The sequence below is a fragment of the Zonotrichia leucophrys genome, chromosome 12 (assembly GCF_028769735.1).
Source record: "Zonotrichia leucophrys gambelii isolate GWCS_2022_RI chromosome 12, RI_Zleu_2.0, whole genome shotgun sequence".
NCBI lineage: Eukaryota > Metazoa > Chordata > Aves > Passeriformes > Passerellidae > Zonotrichia > Zonotrichia leucophrys.
In genome coordinates this window covers 19440461-19456597 of record NC_088182.1, presented here as the reverse complement: position 1 = coordinate 19456597, position 16137 = coordinate 19440461, and the positions used below count along the sequence as shown (strand labels likewise).

General features: G+C 49.2%; 1 protein-coding gene across 2 annotated transcripts in view; it reads right to left on the bottom strand.

The window, feature by feature from the left end:
- Positions 1-10559: 10559 nt before the first annotated feature.
- The window catches only part of WNK2 (WNK lysine deficient protein kinase 2), a 94551-nt gene continuing 88973 nt past the window's right edge, over positions 10560-16137 (bottom strand). The window contains exon 28 of one of the 2 annotated variants that reach the window (XM_064723816.1): positions 10560-10813. In XM_064723816.1, the coding sequence (XP_064579886.1) occupies positions 10706-10813 (108 nt within the window). In that variant the 3' untranslated portion in view covers positions 10560-10705. The remainder of the gene's footprint in view (positions 10814-16137) is intronic. The other variant, XM_064723818.1, reaches the window with a different exon arrangement.

The window sequence follows — 16137 nt, the reverse complement described above, 5'->3', positions numbered from 1 at the left end:
TCTTATGGAGGCTCCTTTTTTTTGAACATTATTTATTGAGATGTCTTCATCCTCATCCCTCTCTAGTCCTCCTTCAGAAACAGCTGGAGACCCAGCAGTTAGCTGTGCCTCCTTGCTCTATCACCAGCTCAATTAGATTATTGATTGTATCAGCTGACCCCCTCCTTTAATCCCATAGTTTTCTCTGTAAAGCCACTTGTCCCAACACTTCTTTCTCCTTGAACCACGGTGGTTCTTCAAAATTAGAGGAGCAGCAGTGAACAGATGACAGCTGTGAGCTCTCAGCCAGCAGCATCCTGACCCACAGCAGTCCCCAAGTTCAGCAACCACTGAAACTCATGTTATACCTAAAGGGTGGCAACTACAGCTCCTTGCCTGTATTTGCAGCATTCACCATTGATGATCCTGTGGGCTATCAAGGAGACTTTGTTTCAGGATATGTATCAGAAAAGCAGCTTTTCTCAGAATAGGAATTAAGATCAGGAGGCAGAAACCCTCACTGCCTAAATGGGGCTTAAATCTGAACAAGTGCAGGCTCATCTGTCTGCCAGTCCTCTCCTGCTAGAACAAGGAATACTCTGGTTTTGTTATTCATGTTTTCTTATATTGTGTAGGCACAAAGGAACAGGTCATCCTTGTGCAGAACATCTGCAGTGCTAAATCATGAGCCTCATATCCTGCTTTCCCAGCCTTCCACCAGAGGTTATTTTTTGCCACCAACTTAAAAGGGCTCAGAAGAAAGCTCTCTTTGGTTTAAATAATTAACTAATTTGACCTGGATATTCTGAGAGGCCCCACTAATCTCAGCCTTCACAGCAGTTTCTAAAATAAAGTAAAAGCAATTGAATAAGATGAAATAACATAACAATAAATGAAATAAAATAAATTAGCCTAAGTCACCATTAGTTTTATGACCAAGCTCTTCTGCCGCATTCACAGCTCCCACTTGGGATCAGCCCTGTCCTTCTCCATCCTGTTTGCTTTGTGCCCAAGGCAATGGCAAGAGAGCAGTTTATTTCAGCTGAGAATTTGGTGTCAGGCTATTCCGGGGCTGAGTGAGACTTGTCCACCATAATTACTTCACAATCAGTGAAGAGCTCTTTCTAAGAGCAGCCTGATGTGATACAAAGCACACACACTTTAAATATTCTGGGCTTGTGCTGTGTGACAGCAAGAAAGGACAATGGCCTGGACAGTGCAGGGTGTTCACTTGAGAGGCCACAAAAGTGCTATGGCTGTGACAGAACAGGCAGAAATAGAACATTTAACCAGTCCTGAGGCTGCTAACAGGGGACCAGAGAAATTAATGGGAGAGCTGGAAAGTTTACGGTGTGTAACAACACATCACTCTCTAGTGCTACGTGGAATTTTATTCCAAAAATATATGTACTTTAATAAATGAAATATCAGCCTGTGATTGTATTTCTCTGTTGTGGGAAGAAGGCTGATATATCATTTATTGGGATGCTCTGGGCGTGCAGGCCCTGCCCGGGGTGTTTAACCCTTTAACTGTCGGATTCTCGGCTGTTTAGATGGCCTGGAAAGGCCCGGGGTGGCTTTGGGTTGCCTGCGCTTCAAAGGACGAGAAGAGGCTTCAGATCTTTTCTCGGTCTCGGTGTTTATTAATTGTTTATCTAAAAGATTTTCTCTCGGCCCGACAGAGGTCTGCTCAGCAGCCAGCCATGAGCACACTCCCAGCCCCCCGGGGCGGTCACCTATCTTTATACTCAAAGTTACGTATACAATATTTATCATTTTTCTCCAATACTTTTTACTCTTATTAACCAGTGCACTTTTAGTAATAACCAATCTTAAAGTGCCAACATCACCACAGAAGATAGAAAAAAAGAAGAAGAAGAAGAAAAACAAAACACGCCCCAATTCCTCCATCTTACTTCTCTAAACCCTCCTATACGAAAATCTTAAACCCTGTGTTTCACTCTCTAATTAACTTATCCCTTCACCATTCACTCCAGTAAAATCCTCCTATGCTCATACAAGTGTCGTCTCCTGTGTAAAATCAAAGTCCAACCACCAAACACTTCTAGCAACATTCCAAAACTCCCGAGCCCCCCAAAGGTGGTCTCAGTAACTCGGCACCTCAGTCCTGAGGTGCTGAGATCCCACATTTAACCCCATCTCGGCCAGAGCCAAAGCGGGCGGGCCCGGGCGGTGAGCAGGGCTGGGGGGAACAGCGGCCACCCCACGCTGTCCCCGACACTGAGCACGGTCCCTCGGTGTCACCTGGTGCCGGGCACGTGTCTCAGCACCTCCCTCACCTCAGGTCAGACAGACAGACACCTGTCAGACAGACCCCTGTCAGACAGACAGACACCTGTCAGACAGACACCGGTCAGGCAGACAGACACCTGTCAGACAAACAGACTCCTGTCAGGCAGACAGACACCTGTCAGACAGACAGACACCTGTCAGACAGACTCCTGTCAGACAGACAGACACCTGTCAGACAGACACCTGTCAGACAGACACCGGTCAGGCAGACAGACACCTGTCAGACAGACAGACACCTGTCAGACAGACACCTGTCAGACAGACAGACACCTGTCAGACAGACACCTGTCAGACAGACACCTGTCAGACAGACAGACACCTGTCAGACAGACACCGGTCAGGCAGACAGACACCTGTCAGACAGACAGACCCCTGTCAGACAGACAGACACCTGCTGCCCGCCTAGCGCTGGCTGTGAGATGATTGCACAGACCTTTGTTTTGTGGAGAAAAGAAGAAACCTCACAACTTTATAAAAGTTGTAAAGCTCGGTCTGTTTTATTACGGCGCCAGACACATGCGGAGAAAACTCTCCTCAAAAGGCATGCGTACCTCTGAGAACTTCAGATCTCCTTTTATCCCCCTCTCAAATACATATGCATACAGTTTCACAATAGGTTCATACATATTCATTTTTATGGGTTTTGTGTGACTTTTACCACTAGTTCCTTTTTATCAGAAAGAATTCCGAGGTCAGGTTGACTTGCCCTTACAGCAGTCCCTGTCTCTCTCTATCATCTTCTGTCTCCCCCCCTTTATCTCTGTCCTTCGCTGAAGTAACTTCATTGAGCTTCAGCCTTGCAGTCTGGCTAAATAACTATGGTTTCTAACCACAGACTCAATTCAAAAATGTACATTTCACCTAAATTAGAATGGATTTCTGTCCTGGAAAATTTTCACTTTGCTTCACCTTGAGGCAGGGAAGGGACAGCGGGTGACACAGCCGAGGCCCCAACACCTGCCTGCAGCTGGGCAAGAGGTGTGGGAGGACAAAGGGTCTTTGCTTACCCGCCCCAGGCGCGGCAGCCCCGTGCCCTGCAGGAGGACGTGCACACTCACACGGGTTCCTGGCGTGTCCCCTCCGCTCAGTGGCTGCTGACCCTTGGGGTGTGTCCCACGTCCCTGCACGCAGCAGGACACCAGGACTGGCTCTTGGCACCCTCTGCCAAGGCTGAGGTCTGCAAGGGACAATTCCACCCCAGCCCTGACCTTGTCTGGACTGTGAGGACACTGGGCAGCACCACCAGCCAGACCCCAGGACTTTAATGGCACTCAGCAAATCTCACTTGCATCTTGGTTCTGGCTAAGACCAATCTTCAGTGCTTGAGAAGATGGGAAAGAAAAACAACAGCCCCAAGTTCGATGATCTACCAACAGGTTTTTTTTTCTTACCCCCACAGATACCTAGGAATCTAGCAGGGGAAAAACAAAAAGTGCCTTCTGTTCCCAGCACTTCACCAAATCCCTCAGGACTCACAACAAAAAGCCATTTTCTCCCTTCTGAAATTTCTACTTAGTTGCACAATCCTTCCACAAGCTTCTCAAACTACCTCTGCAATCACAAGGTGCTCCAGAATTTTTATCCTCCCATTACTATTAGCTGTATTCTAATTGCCAGCCTGCACTAATTCAAGACTAATTGGTTCCTGTTAAAAGGGAGGAGTTAACTTTTAGCTGATGTAGTTCTTCCAGCCTGATAAATACCCTTATCCCTAAGGGTATTTATCAACAGTTGTCTTTTGCTGTGCTTTGTTTGGTGGGGCTGAAAACGAGAAACTGATGTTTATGAAATCCTTCATTAACAGGAATGAGTATGTCCCTTCACCTGGGAGCCCAGAATGGGTCTGCAGTTTGCTAAAGCAGTAATCTCAGCTGCATGTAAAAGTTGTTTATTTTTGGCTTGCAGTGAAGGTGATCAGGTACCAGGGTAGGAGTCCTGGTCAGTGAATTCACAAAGCCCCACATTGGTTGGGGGGCTCAGCTGTGCCAGCATCCCTCAGCAGCAGAGTCACCGTCACCTCCCTCTGCAGACCTGGCTCTGTCACTTTCCTACACTATTGCTGTTTTTTAAAAACAGTTTATCCTGGCAGATTTTGACTAGCAAAGAGCAGAGCCTTTGGGAGCACTTCCTTCAGTTCTGGATAAATTCTCTGTGGCGGTTGCTGGGTTGCTCTGTCCCTGCTCTGCACTCCATGCCCTTCTTCACACCCTGCTCTGTCATCTCTAGCCCTGCTGTCTCTCATGGAGGTGTTGCAGTGAGTCCCTACACATTCTGATCTCTGCTGGGCAGGACACAGCCCTGCCCCATCCCACACCTCACACCCCTCTGTGCCAGGACAACGCCACCAAGGAACATCTGGAGGGGCACAAACTCCAGCTGGGGCACTCAGCACCCCAGGCTGGGGCTGGAGCTAGAGAAGATCACCTCCCACTCATAGATTTGGTGTGTTTGGGCCTCCATTGTATTTGCTCCCCACAAATATTCTGTCAAAATGAGATTAACAGTAAAAATATTTGGTAAGAAAGCAACCAAAGCAATTATTGCTGTGTGTTTATGGAGCAACAAAGAGTTGGAAGGGGCACATGTCCTCCAGACACTGTGCTGGCCACCGCCAGCAGCTCCTCGTGGAACAAGGGTGCAAATCCCAGCTCCCTTCGTGCTGTCATCTTATTGCAGGGCTTCCACACTGGTGTCACCTTATCACAAAAGTTCCACACCTTCTTGGTGTTTCTCATGGGCAGCTCCTCAGAGCACTGACTCCAATTCCCTTCTCACCCAGCCACCCCACTCTTTTACAGCACTCTGCTTCTCATTGCTTACAGCTGTGGCCTGTTGACGTCAGGCCTGTTCCTAATCTTTGATAATTGGCCCAGCTGCATCTCCTTAGGGGTGAGATTCCTTCCTATATTTTCTTATATTCTATCCCCCTGTGCCTTCGTACCCTGAGAAAGTGCAATGGCACCTGCATCTCCCCCATCGCTGCTGCCCTTCCTGCGAGGGTGGTGAGGGGCTGGCACTGCCCTCCTGGGCTGTGTGCTGGGAGACACCACAGCAGCGCTCAGACCTGGCAGGAGTTTTGGGGTCCCTGTCTGGTTTTGCTTTGTGCACGAGCTGAGCAGTGACCAGGACACAAGTGGGGACACCAAACCTCCCAAATCCTTCCCTGACAGAGGCTGACACTGACACCACTGCTGCCTCACACAGACAGTGGGGCTCCTGCCACTGCTCCTGGGCTCGCACAGAGCTCCTGCTTAGAGCAGGTTTTAATGAGAAATGAGCCTGTGTGTCACTGTGCTGCCCACCTTGCCCTGGCCAAGGGACACTGTGCCTGCCAGCTGCCACAGGGCTGTCCCTCCCTGTCCCTCCCCATCCTGGGGCAGCACTGAGGTGCTCTGCTCAGATCCTCCCGGGGCATTTTGCCACCATTTCTTTTTTCACCCAGCAATGCATAAACTCAGAAACTAAACACAGTGACCGGGTTCCAGCCCCGAGCAAAGCAGTGATGAGGAATGCAGCACAGCTGCAACACACTGGCTCTCAGCCTCATCTCAGCAGCTCAAAAGACATTTTCCACAGACCTTTTCAATGTTGCAAGGAGTTTTCTGGTCAATTAAATGATCAGTGGACTTTGCTTGGTGCTAAGGTACAAAACTCAGCCAAGGAGCTGAAGCAGAGTCAGACTGGATATTTTGGAGGACAGCAGGAATCAGGTCTATCTGATCCCACATGTTAGAAAAACAAGGCACAGGGAACAGACTGATGCTTTCAGTTGACTTAATTAGTTTATACACTGAAACTATGAATAAAGGGGCTGTGCAGAGCTTTGGCTTCTGTAGTAACCCTGCAACCATGACAACAGTGAAGCATTGCTGATCACCATGACAAAGAGCTGAGGGCTGCTGCCACAGAGAGCCAGCTCTGGCCCATTCGGTGTGAGTGGAAAAACCCACCCTGAAAAACAAGCCCTGACAAACCCACTCTGCACTGCTGTACTCCATGTTCCTGTTCTAGTCCTCTGCAAAAATCAGTGTTTGGGAACAGGTTTGGTCAGCTCACACATGTCCATGCCATTTCATGAACAGTAACAGCAGTAGCTTCTGAAGCCAGGATGTAACACAGAGATTTCTTAAAAAATAGAGATTTGAATAGTTGGAGGCCAGTAACAGAATGCTGCGGCCCTGCCTGCCCCAAGATCCCAGCCTGGCCTGGCACAGGGGAATTCTCCAGGCTCCACATCTTGAACATTTTGTCCTAGATCTGATTCAAAAGGACAATGAAAAAATTCCCTGTTTGCTCCCAGCCCTTCCCTGTGGTTCGCTCTGTGGTGAGAGACAGGCCGGGCAGTGAGCTGGCAGTCCCAGGGATGGCACTGTCACAGGGTGTGCAGGATGTGCCCCTTCCAGAGCCCAGAGCTCCCTTTCCTGCCCTGCTGCCCCCGCGGAGCAGCCCCAGCTCCCTGAGACCCTTCCCCACAGCACCCTTCCCTTTGGGGTGCTCCAGCTCTGCACAACAAGAAGCAGAGGAAAGAAAAAGGGGGAACTTTGCTTTTTCATCTGGAAAACGTCATCTCAGGTTTTTCATTAAAACCTGATCTAAAAACCATCGGGGTCCAGCAGGGATCCCCTGCCCATGGGTGGGCAGCACAGTCCCACCTGCCCTACAGGGGCCATCCCTCCTGGGGACACTGTGCTCCCCACCAGAGCCTGAGCTGCTGGTGCTGAGCACAGCCAAAGTTTACCCAGAGAGATTAAATAAAGAAAACAAACAGTGCTGTGAGAAAGACACGGAATTGAGGCATTTTCCCAACAGGACCAACTCCACAGGTGTGGGAATGCAGGTGAAGCACCCAGGGAAGAGAGGAAACTCAAAGCATCTCAGGGCTGATCCAAAACTGATGGAGAGCCCAGGCCAGCTCTGAGAGGGTCCCACAGCTCTGGGACAGGGGCACAGCCCCACTCTGGGCACTTCTAATTCAGCTGGACACAGGAACCTGCTCATAGTGCCAGCTCCAGCTGAAGTGGATTTGGGTTTGCTTTACAGCAATTGTGTTTTCCCATAACCATCCAGGCAGGTGATTTCTGAACAATTTTCTTTGTCTGCTTTTGTAATAAGAGGTGGTAGAAAAAAGTGAAGAATAATCATACAATCACAGAATGGTTTGGGTTGGAAGTGACCTTAAAGCTCTTCTAATTCTAACCCCCTGACAGAGGCAGGGACACCTTCCAGTAGGTGGAAGGAAATAGAAGGAAAAGGACAAATAAAAGTCTCCAACTGCTGAATTTTACAAGTTGCACGTAAATTTCTTGTCTTTGCTCATCAGTAAACAAAAATATTCCGCATTGCTAATTGTCAGCTTCTTCATAACACCTCTCACTGTTGAATAAATATAAAATAAATACAGAAATATGCTCCTAGAATCCTGCTGCAACAGCAAATGGCATACTGCCAGTGATTTTCAAGGTGTTCATCACTTGTCATGTGTGAGAGCAAACCCACAGGGAGGGTGTTGGGAGGCAGGAGTCTTTCTCCAGATGCCTTCTCCCACCCTGCATCACCAGCCAGAAAGTTCATTCTGCCACCAACAGGCAGCACAGCCATGCAGAGCTCCACTGATGCCACTTCATGGGGTTTTTAAAAAAACCAATGCATGCTCTGAGAAGGATAACAAACACGAGTTACCTCCCAAAGTGTCCCCAAATAAAAAGGTTTAGGGCTGCAAAGCCCTGTGGAGTCCCCAAGCCATCCCTCTCCCACAGCACACACCACTGAGTCCAGCAGCTCGTGTGCCATCAGCAAACATTTGAGGACGATGTTGCTGTGTTTGACATTTTTAACTGGCTTTGCACCAGCCCCTGGAATCCCTGTTAGACATCCAGCAGCCTCAAACATCTCCACATGCCCTCAGGTCACATCACTCTCTCACCAAATGTATTCCTTCTTTTAATTCCAGATTTTCTCCTGCTCAGACAACAAAAGCACCGAGAAACTGCACAGAAAATAAACCATTTAAACATCCTTTAAAGTCTCACAGAAACTGCAAAAATCCAGAGGGGTTTGAAACATTTCCAGTCTTCCCTGCCCCTCAAAATCAGCAGCCACCCAAACACTTCACTGCTTCAGCAGCCCCTGAAGTTGCAAGGAACTGAGCTGTGCTTTCAACATTTGCAGGAATTTATTCCCATTGCCATAAACCCCCAGTAGTAACATCCCTTCTTCCCCAGCAGGGAGGCTGGGATGAAATATTGGCACCACAGAATCCTGGGATGGGTTGGGTTGAAAGGGACTTTACCAGAATCCTTTTACTCCCCTGCATGGCAGGGACACCTCCCCCTGTCCCAGGCTGCTCCAAGTGCCCAGCCTGGCCTTGGGCACTGCCAGGGATCCAGGGGCTGCTCTGGGCACCCTGTGCCAGGGCCTGCCCACCCTCACAGGGAGCAATTCCTTCTTAGAATCCAACCTAAATTTCTTCTTATTTAGTTTAAACCTGTTCCCCCTCACAGAATAATGGGGTGAATTAGAGGATCGGGACCCTCAACAGCTCCAAACCATCCAACCAGAGGGAGCATCCTTCAGAGGAGAGATTATCCAAAGCCAGGTGGTCTGGGCAGATGTGGGGAGCAGCCACCAGCCAGGGCTTGCCGCAGCTTCCACTCCTGAGCTTTAATCCTGGTGCTAATCCTTATTTTTAATCTGAATATTAATAGAATATTTATAAAATGCTGATCTGGAGACAGAGGCCCCTTGGTTTCCTGCAGCTGTGGAGGAGCTTAAGGGTCTGTAGAAACAGTGAAAATGTTCAGAACAACTGATGAAGGAAGTTCTGGACCCCAGGAGACCCTGCAACAGATTTCCCTGGAGAAAACCATCTTTCAAACTTGGGAATAAAAATCTGAGACAAGGGCACAGTGTTTTGTTTCTGTGATCACTGGAGTAGTGACGTCCCTGGAGAGGCACCTCAGGGACACGACACCCCTGTCCCCCCGGCCAGCAGGAACTGCCCTCCCAGCCAGGGGAAGGAGAACAGCCCAAAGAGAAGCAGGAAGGTGCCCCACTCACCTGGGTCTCCCTTTAGGGCAGGGACACAGGTTGGTACCTCCTGTGGCAGGGAAGCCCAAGGCCAGCAATGATCCAGCACTTACCAGTCCCTGCTACTATGCAGGTGATCCCTCCCATTTCCTCAGGAAAGGACAGGGCAGGAGGCACCCCAGAGAAGCAGAAAATTACCATAAATATGTATATTTTGGCCCTGGGGCATAAAAATTCCGAATTAACCAAGCGTTTGAATGGTTCTGGAGCTTTACACGTACCTCCCCCTGCGCTCTCCTCACCCCTGCTGGTGGACAGGAGGGGCCATGGTGGAAAGGAAATAGGGAACAACAGCATCAAAATAAGATTTATTATTCAGAACCAAGATTTGGAAGAGACAGACATGGCAGGTAACAACCAAAAGAACGGCTGGCTCCAGCTGCAGGGAGGGTGGTACCAGGATGGGCAGCGGAGGCTCCTTGGCTCTGGTATCAACCACAAGAGAAGGGAGAGAACAGCCTGGGCTGGGAACGCAGCAGGAGCAAGGGAGGCCATGGGTGCAGAGATTTTGGGGCCCAGATGGAACAGCAGGAGCAGCATTTTCCCACTTCTCAGGACAATGCTAACCCAGCTTTCTGAAAACCAGGTGAGTAGTCCTTATAAATGGTTACTCATGAGATTATTGCTATGAACTACTCTGTCCATCACCCCAGTCCAGGAGACAGCTGAAACCACTGCCAGGGAACCCAGAGAAAGAAACCCCCACTGCATCGGCTTAGATCATTGAAGGCACTTTAGAGTCTTAAAAATGGCTCCAATTACCCATTCATCTTTGGGAGGATTTTAGTCTTACATTTAAAATCAGCAGTGACTTGAGACTGTATTTAAATCTGGCAAGAAAATGTGGTCAGTCTATGAGAAAAAAAAAGAGGTAAAAAGGGAAGTGACAAGCAGACTCATTCTCTGGTGCAGGATCCGGAGGTTTTTAACTCAATTTAAGTTGATTTAAAATAGAATCTCATCTTTAAAAAAGAACTGTGAGAAATTTAAATGGAACTGGATCTTCTCTTTCTTGTATGCGTGCCTAGTTTATCACTTGGAAAATTGCTTAAATGACAATTAACTGTGTGAAACAAAAAGCATTTGAAGGAGTGCCTCCTCCTCTTCCTCCTCCTCCCTCTTCTCCATCTGCTGCTTACGGAAACCTGGCTCACAACAGAAGGGAACAATTTGGAACAAAATCCTTTTCCCCCAAAATAATTCTCCTTTATTTTTTATTGCATAACATTTTTGTATTTCCAACTATAAATAAAAAAATGATTAGAAAGAAGTTACAAAATAGCGTTGAATGGACCAGAACAGCACAGAATTCCTCACACACGACAAATCATTTCCCATCTTCCTCTTCCTCCTCCTTGGCTGCGGCGGGGCCTTGCGCTTGGCACCGTAGCTGTGGGGGCCACGTGTCACTCACTGATGGTCTCATTTTCAGAATCTAAAAGAAAAAAATATGGATTTCACATCTAGGAAAACCCAAACCAAACCCAAAAAGGCCACGTGAGCTAGGGCACCTCACGTGTGTGAGAGGTGCTGCTGCCAGAGCGCACTCCTGGTCCCACTCCCTGGGAACAGGGACCGAGGTGGGCACTCGTGCTGGGAGCTCAGCCGTGTCAACCATTTCCTTTGGTGGCAGAACCTCAGCACCTGACAGGGTGCTCAGAGCAGAGCTCTCATTGCTGTGGGGAGAGAGCCAGGCTCCCAGGAGGCCGGGATGGAAAGAGGCAGCAGCCAGCAGCGTTTGGCTCAGTTTGTTGGGGAAGGGAGATGGATGTGGGGCCGTGTGCAGGTGTCAGAGCAGGATGGCATTGCCCGGGCAGGTCGTGGCACCAGCTCCCCACGCCTGCAGGCTTGGCTCCCTTGTCCCATAGAGAGCCAAGCCCTGGACCACAGGATCACAGAATGGTTGGGTTGGAAGAGATCTCCCAGCAGCATCCCTGGGATGCCGTGCCCCGCGCCAGCAGCGCCGGGGTCCATCTGCTGCCACAGGAGCAGAGCTCGGGGAGGGTGCTTGGACAGACAGCAAGGGCACAGCAGTGACAGGAGCAGGGTAAGAGGCAGGGCAGGTGCCGAGAGCAGCGCGACCCTGAGGTGGCAGCAGCAGCACGGGCTGTCCCCTCGTGTCCCCCTGCCAGCACCACACGCCCACTGGTCATGCTGGGGGACATGCACCTCAGACAGACAGACGGACGGACAGACGGACAGACAGGTGCATGCGGCTGAGGAGGGGCAGCACAGACGGCTGTGACGGAGCAGACAGCTTTGGGAAGCGCCCAGAGCTCATGCAGGGAGCGGAGGGGGACGCGGGGGACGCTGGGGACAGTGCCCAGTGCAGACACTGCCAGCATCTGGCACAGCTCCTGCTGGGTCTCTGTGGCCTGGGCTTTGTGCTTGCTAGATGCAATCCCAGCTCTCTCCCTCCTGTATTGCCTGCTCTGCCTGTTCACAGGAAGAATTGACTTTTAAGGGAAGGAAAATCATGTCTTCCTCATAATTCTTCCCCAAGCTTCTGATTGTCAGCTCTGAAGATCTGCCTGGATCCACCCCAACACCTGCTCATGGTGGATAACTGGATAACCAGCATTTGGCATGGAGTTTCATCCGGGAAAATAGGACAAAATTAATTATCTCCAGGTAACTGGGAAAAAAGCATCTGGCAGCAATGGGTCAGCCACAACACCCAGAACAGAGCCAGCTCCCCGGGCACTTAGCTCCTAAAACAAACCCCCACAGGAGCTCAGCCATGGGCAACCACCCCACCTCTCACTCCAGGCTCTGTTAGCCTCAGCTCTCCCAGGCTGGGTGGGCAGCAGTGCTGGACAGGTCGGGCAGTGCAGCTACCCACGAGTTTTCTTGGTGACGGCAGAACTGTGGGGAAAGGCAGCCATGGCACACCCTGTAGTGGCTGCCTAACTGGGACAAAGATACCAGATTCAGTCTGTCTAGTCAGATAAACAAACTAGAAATGCTGAGGAACTTTTTACTTTATTTGCAGTCATTGGGAAAAAAAAAAAAAAACAACACCACCAGTGTAAATCCTTTTTGGGGATATTTTATGTCAGACCTGAAGAATCCCCATTTGAAAAGGACTGGCAGATGGTTATTTCTTTTTTACGTGTCAGGGCCCTAAATGCCTCACAAAAACTGCAACAGGCCCAGAGAAGACCCCTGAAGAGTGGCTGGAGAGGCTCTCACCATGCCCAGCTCTTCAAAAGCCACAGTGCCATAGCTGGTGCTCAAGTGGTGCCTCAGTCATGAAAGGCAAAGTGTAGGGATGTGCTCCTTTCTGAGGGGAAAAAAACAATCCCAACTTTTCCCCCTGCCTTGTGACTACAACAATGTGCTCAATATTCACCATGCATTCATCCTGTTGCATGGAGAAATTCATCCAAGTGCTCCTTGCTCACCAGATTTAGAAAAACCAAGAGCTTCTCACAAGCATTTCACTGTTTTAACAGATACTTTATCAAATCATAGGGCATTGTCTATGAACAGCTTCTCCACAGTAACCACGTGAGCCCTAAAGCTTCCTGAGACTTTGTGTGTCAGACTGAAGGCTCGACCCATGCAGAGCCCAAAGTCCACACGAGAAAATTATTTAAAGGGAAAGGTTTGATAATCAAATATAGCCCAAGCATATGCAGAGACAGCCTTGATAGCACATGACTATCCCTGAGAAGGGAGGAGAGACAATCACATCATTCCCAACAGCAGCCACCTCCTGCTCCGACACTGACTGCACCTGGATGAGGTGTGAGTGATCCCTGTGCTCACACAGCCACGGCTCACAGTCAGCAGTGCAGCACATCCACACCACTCTGAGCACCACATCCCTTCATAAAGCAGAATTTGTAGCCTAACAGCCCCTAAAATCTATCTCATTACACTGCACTTCTGGAGCCTGGCAGCAGCATGGCTGGGGCTGGAGCATCCCTGTCCTGCTCAATCTACAGGGATCACTCCACAGCCAGAAATGCTGCCCCTGCCAAAAGGCACACACGTGAGTCACAGCACAATTCCCACCAGATCAACAAACTGGTTCATTTCTGGGGTGTACAGACAGGAAACTGACTGTCAGGGATAAAATAATACCAGAAGTCAGCACACCAGACAACTCCACTGACACTGAGTCTGCCCAAGCACCAGCCAGGTGCCCAACACCACGAACCACTGAAGTGCTCTGCAAGGACTCAACCCATGGTGAATGATCATAGTCAGAAATAACACACAATCATGGTTTTGTTGTTTTATAAATTCAATCCCATATCAGACATTCATCCAGTATGACAAGAAGAGTGTGAGCTCCCCATCGGAAGCTCTGTAGAGAGACCATGCCCACATTGCTCCACATGAATCACCCAAAATCAGGACAGAGGAGGGCAGAGGAAGAATTGGAGAAGGCAAGGAAACCTTACTGCACATGACACACGGTCAGAATCTGTTTCATGTGTGACTGTCTCTGAGGCAACAATTTCAACAGCATCCATGGAAAACTTGAGGGGAACTAGCTGGCAGCAAGGCAGAAAACAAGGCAAGCTTTTGCCATAATAGCTGCTATCTGATGATTAAACATTGATCTCACTCCAAAAGCCTTGAACCTTTTCCTTCATTGCAGTGGGGGTGGTGGGGGAAGTGGGGATGACAGGGAAAGCAATACTGACATCACATAAATTTTAGAAGGAGACTTCTGGTTACAATGCTCCAAAACCAACTTTTAAGGCATATATGAAGACAGATGTTTTTCCTGCTCAAACACTTGCAAATCGAACAAAATCAACACAGACCCAAAAACCATCCATAGGGCTTCTCTGGAAAAATTCTGCATGTTCCCAGACTTGACTTGTTCCCAGTAATGCACTGGGATTATGAAAAAGGCTCAAAGGGAAAGAGCTACCATTGGCAAAGCCAAGTTAAACCAATGATTCAAAGTATTAGTGATTTCCTTCCACAAACACCCAACAGCTTCTTCCCTGGAGGAAGAAGCTCATTTCAGGAATCCTGTCTCTTGGCACCCTGTTCCCAACACAAGTAACTCTGCAGGAGCACAGAGAATGCCACACCTCACCCATTCAGTCCCTTGTCTTGCCCTCAGCTAATGTCAAAGATTTCAGAGAAAAGTAGAAGGCACAAGCGGAGCACTGTAAAGACAGATATGGAGTAATGGTTAAGTAATCACAGAGTCCCAGAATGGTCTGAGTTGGAAGGGACCTTAAAGCCCATTTCATCCCACTCCTTGTCCTGGGCAGAGACACCTTCCACTATCCCAGGCTACTACAAGCCCCATCCAACATGGCCTTGGACAGGATCCTTTCCAGGGATCCAGGGGCAGCCACAGCTGCTCTGGGCAACATTTCCTCTTTAAATGAATTTCTCAAACTAATTTTTTTCTTTTTTAAAGGAATTTTAAAAATATTCCCTCTTTGAAGTTGTGGACTGGAAACCAGAGCTAAACATGCAAGCAATCTGCAAGGGCCAGTGCTGCATCATTCTTTTGAGCGAAATCTGTTCCAGGGAGGTTGGATCCAGATTTGCAAAAGAGCCTTACATCACTGCAGTTTCTCCCTGCCATCTCCAGTGCCCAGCCCTGCATCCCAGATGGCAGATGAGCAGTGCCAATGGCAGCTGCTCCTCTCCATGTCCACTGTTACTCCAGCAAGTTGGGAATGCAGTGGGAAAGCAGGATGTGGTCATGCATTAAGATACTCCATCACCACGTAAGGCAATCAGAAGGCCAAATGAAAGGCACACAGGCAGACTTCAACTATTTTCCTAACTTCCCAAACTGAAAACTGCAAAACTTTCCCACTGCTGGGTGGGTGACTATGGGGGTTAAACATTTTTTCAAGATTTGTATTAAATTTCTATAACTGAAAGACTGAAAATCAGAGGATCTGTGAGCTCCCTCATTGAAACCTGGTATCTGAAGCTGAGCCTCTGTGCTGACTTCCCACATGTCCCTGCAGCACAGTGCTGGCTGGGAATGTTGGGTGATGGCAGAGCTACAGGACATGCAGGACTGGAACCAGCAAGACCAGGGATTCTACCAGCAGGTTTGACCAATTTGCTGCATGTTGAAGTAATATTCAGTCAGGAATAAAACAAGTTCAGTTCTGGGATCTGTAGGGGATCTTTTTTAGGTGCAGTATGGATCCCTCAGTTCTGTCTTACTCTTGGCTCACCTTTTGCTCAAAAAGTTGCTCTGTTTATTTAATCTCATGTCATTTGCTTAATTGCCACCTAGGTCAAAGCACCCTGTGACACAATCCTCACAGCCGAGGGCAAAAAACCCATGGCTTGCAGTGAACAGCCAGAAGAGCTGCAGCCAAGAGGGCCATCAGGAAATTAAAAATCACGAGTACGACAATGCCAGCGACACATTCTGAGCTCCTGCTCGGCCCCAGTGCAGCAGGCAGGTGCACTCCCCCAAGGCCCTGGAAGGTGCCCCCATGCCCTGCTCCCCAGCCAGCCCAGGGAGCACAGCCATGCAACGCAGCCACCGTGGGGCAGAGGCTTCCAACCAACACAGCACAGACAGCAAAGCCACACGGAGACACAAGCAGGGGTGCCACACCTGCGTGCCCTTCTCTCTTCTCTCCTGCAGCCTCACCCAACGATGGTGACTGCCAACAGGGTGCTGGCCACAGGACTGAGTTCCTCACACTGAAATGATGACAGGATCCTTCAGGAGGGCTTCCCTAGTGTTTGCAGCTCAGGAGAGAGTTCGTGGGCCTCTTTCCCACCTACCAAACTGAGCAGCCTCAT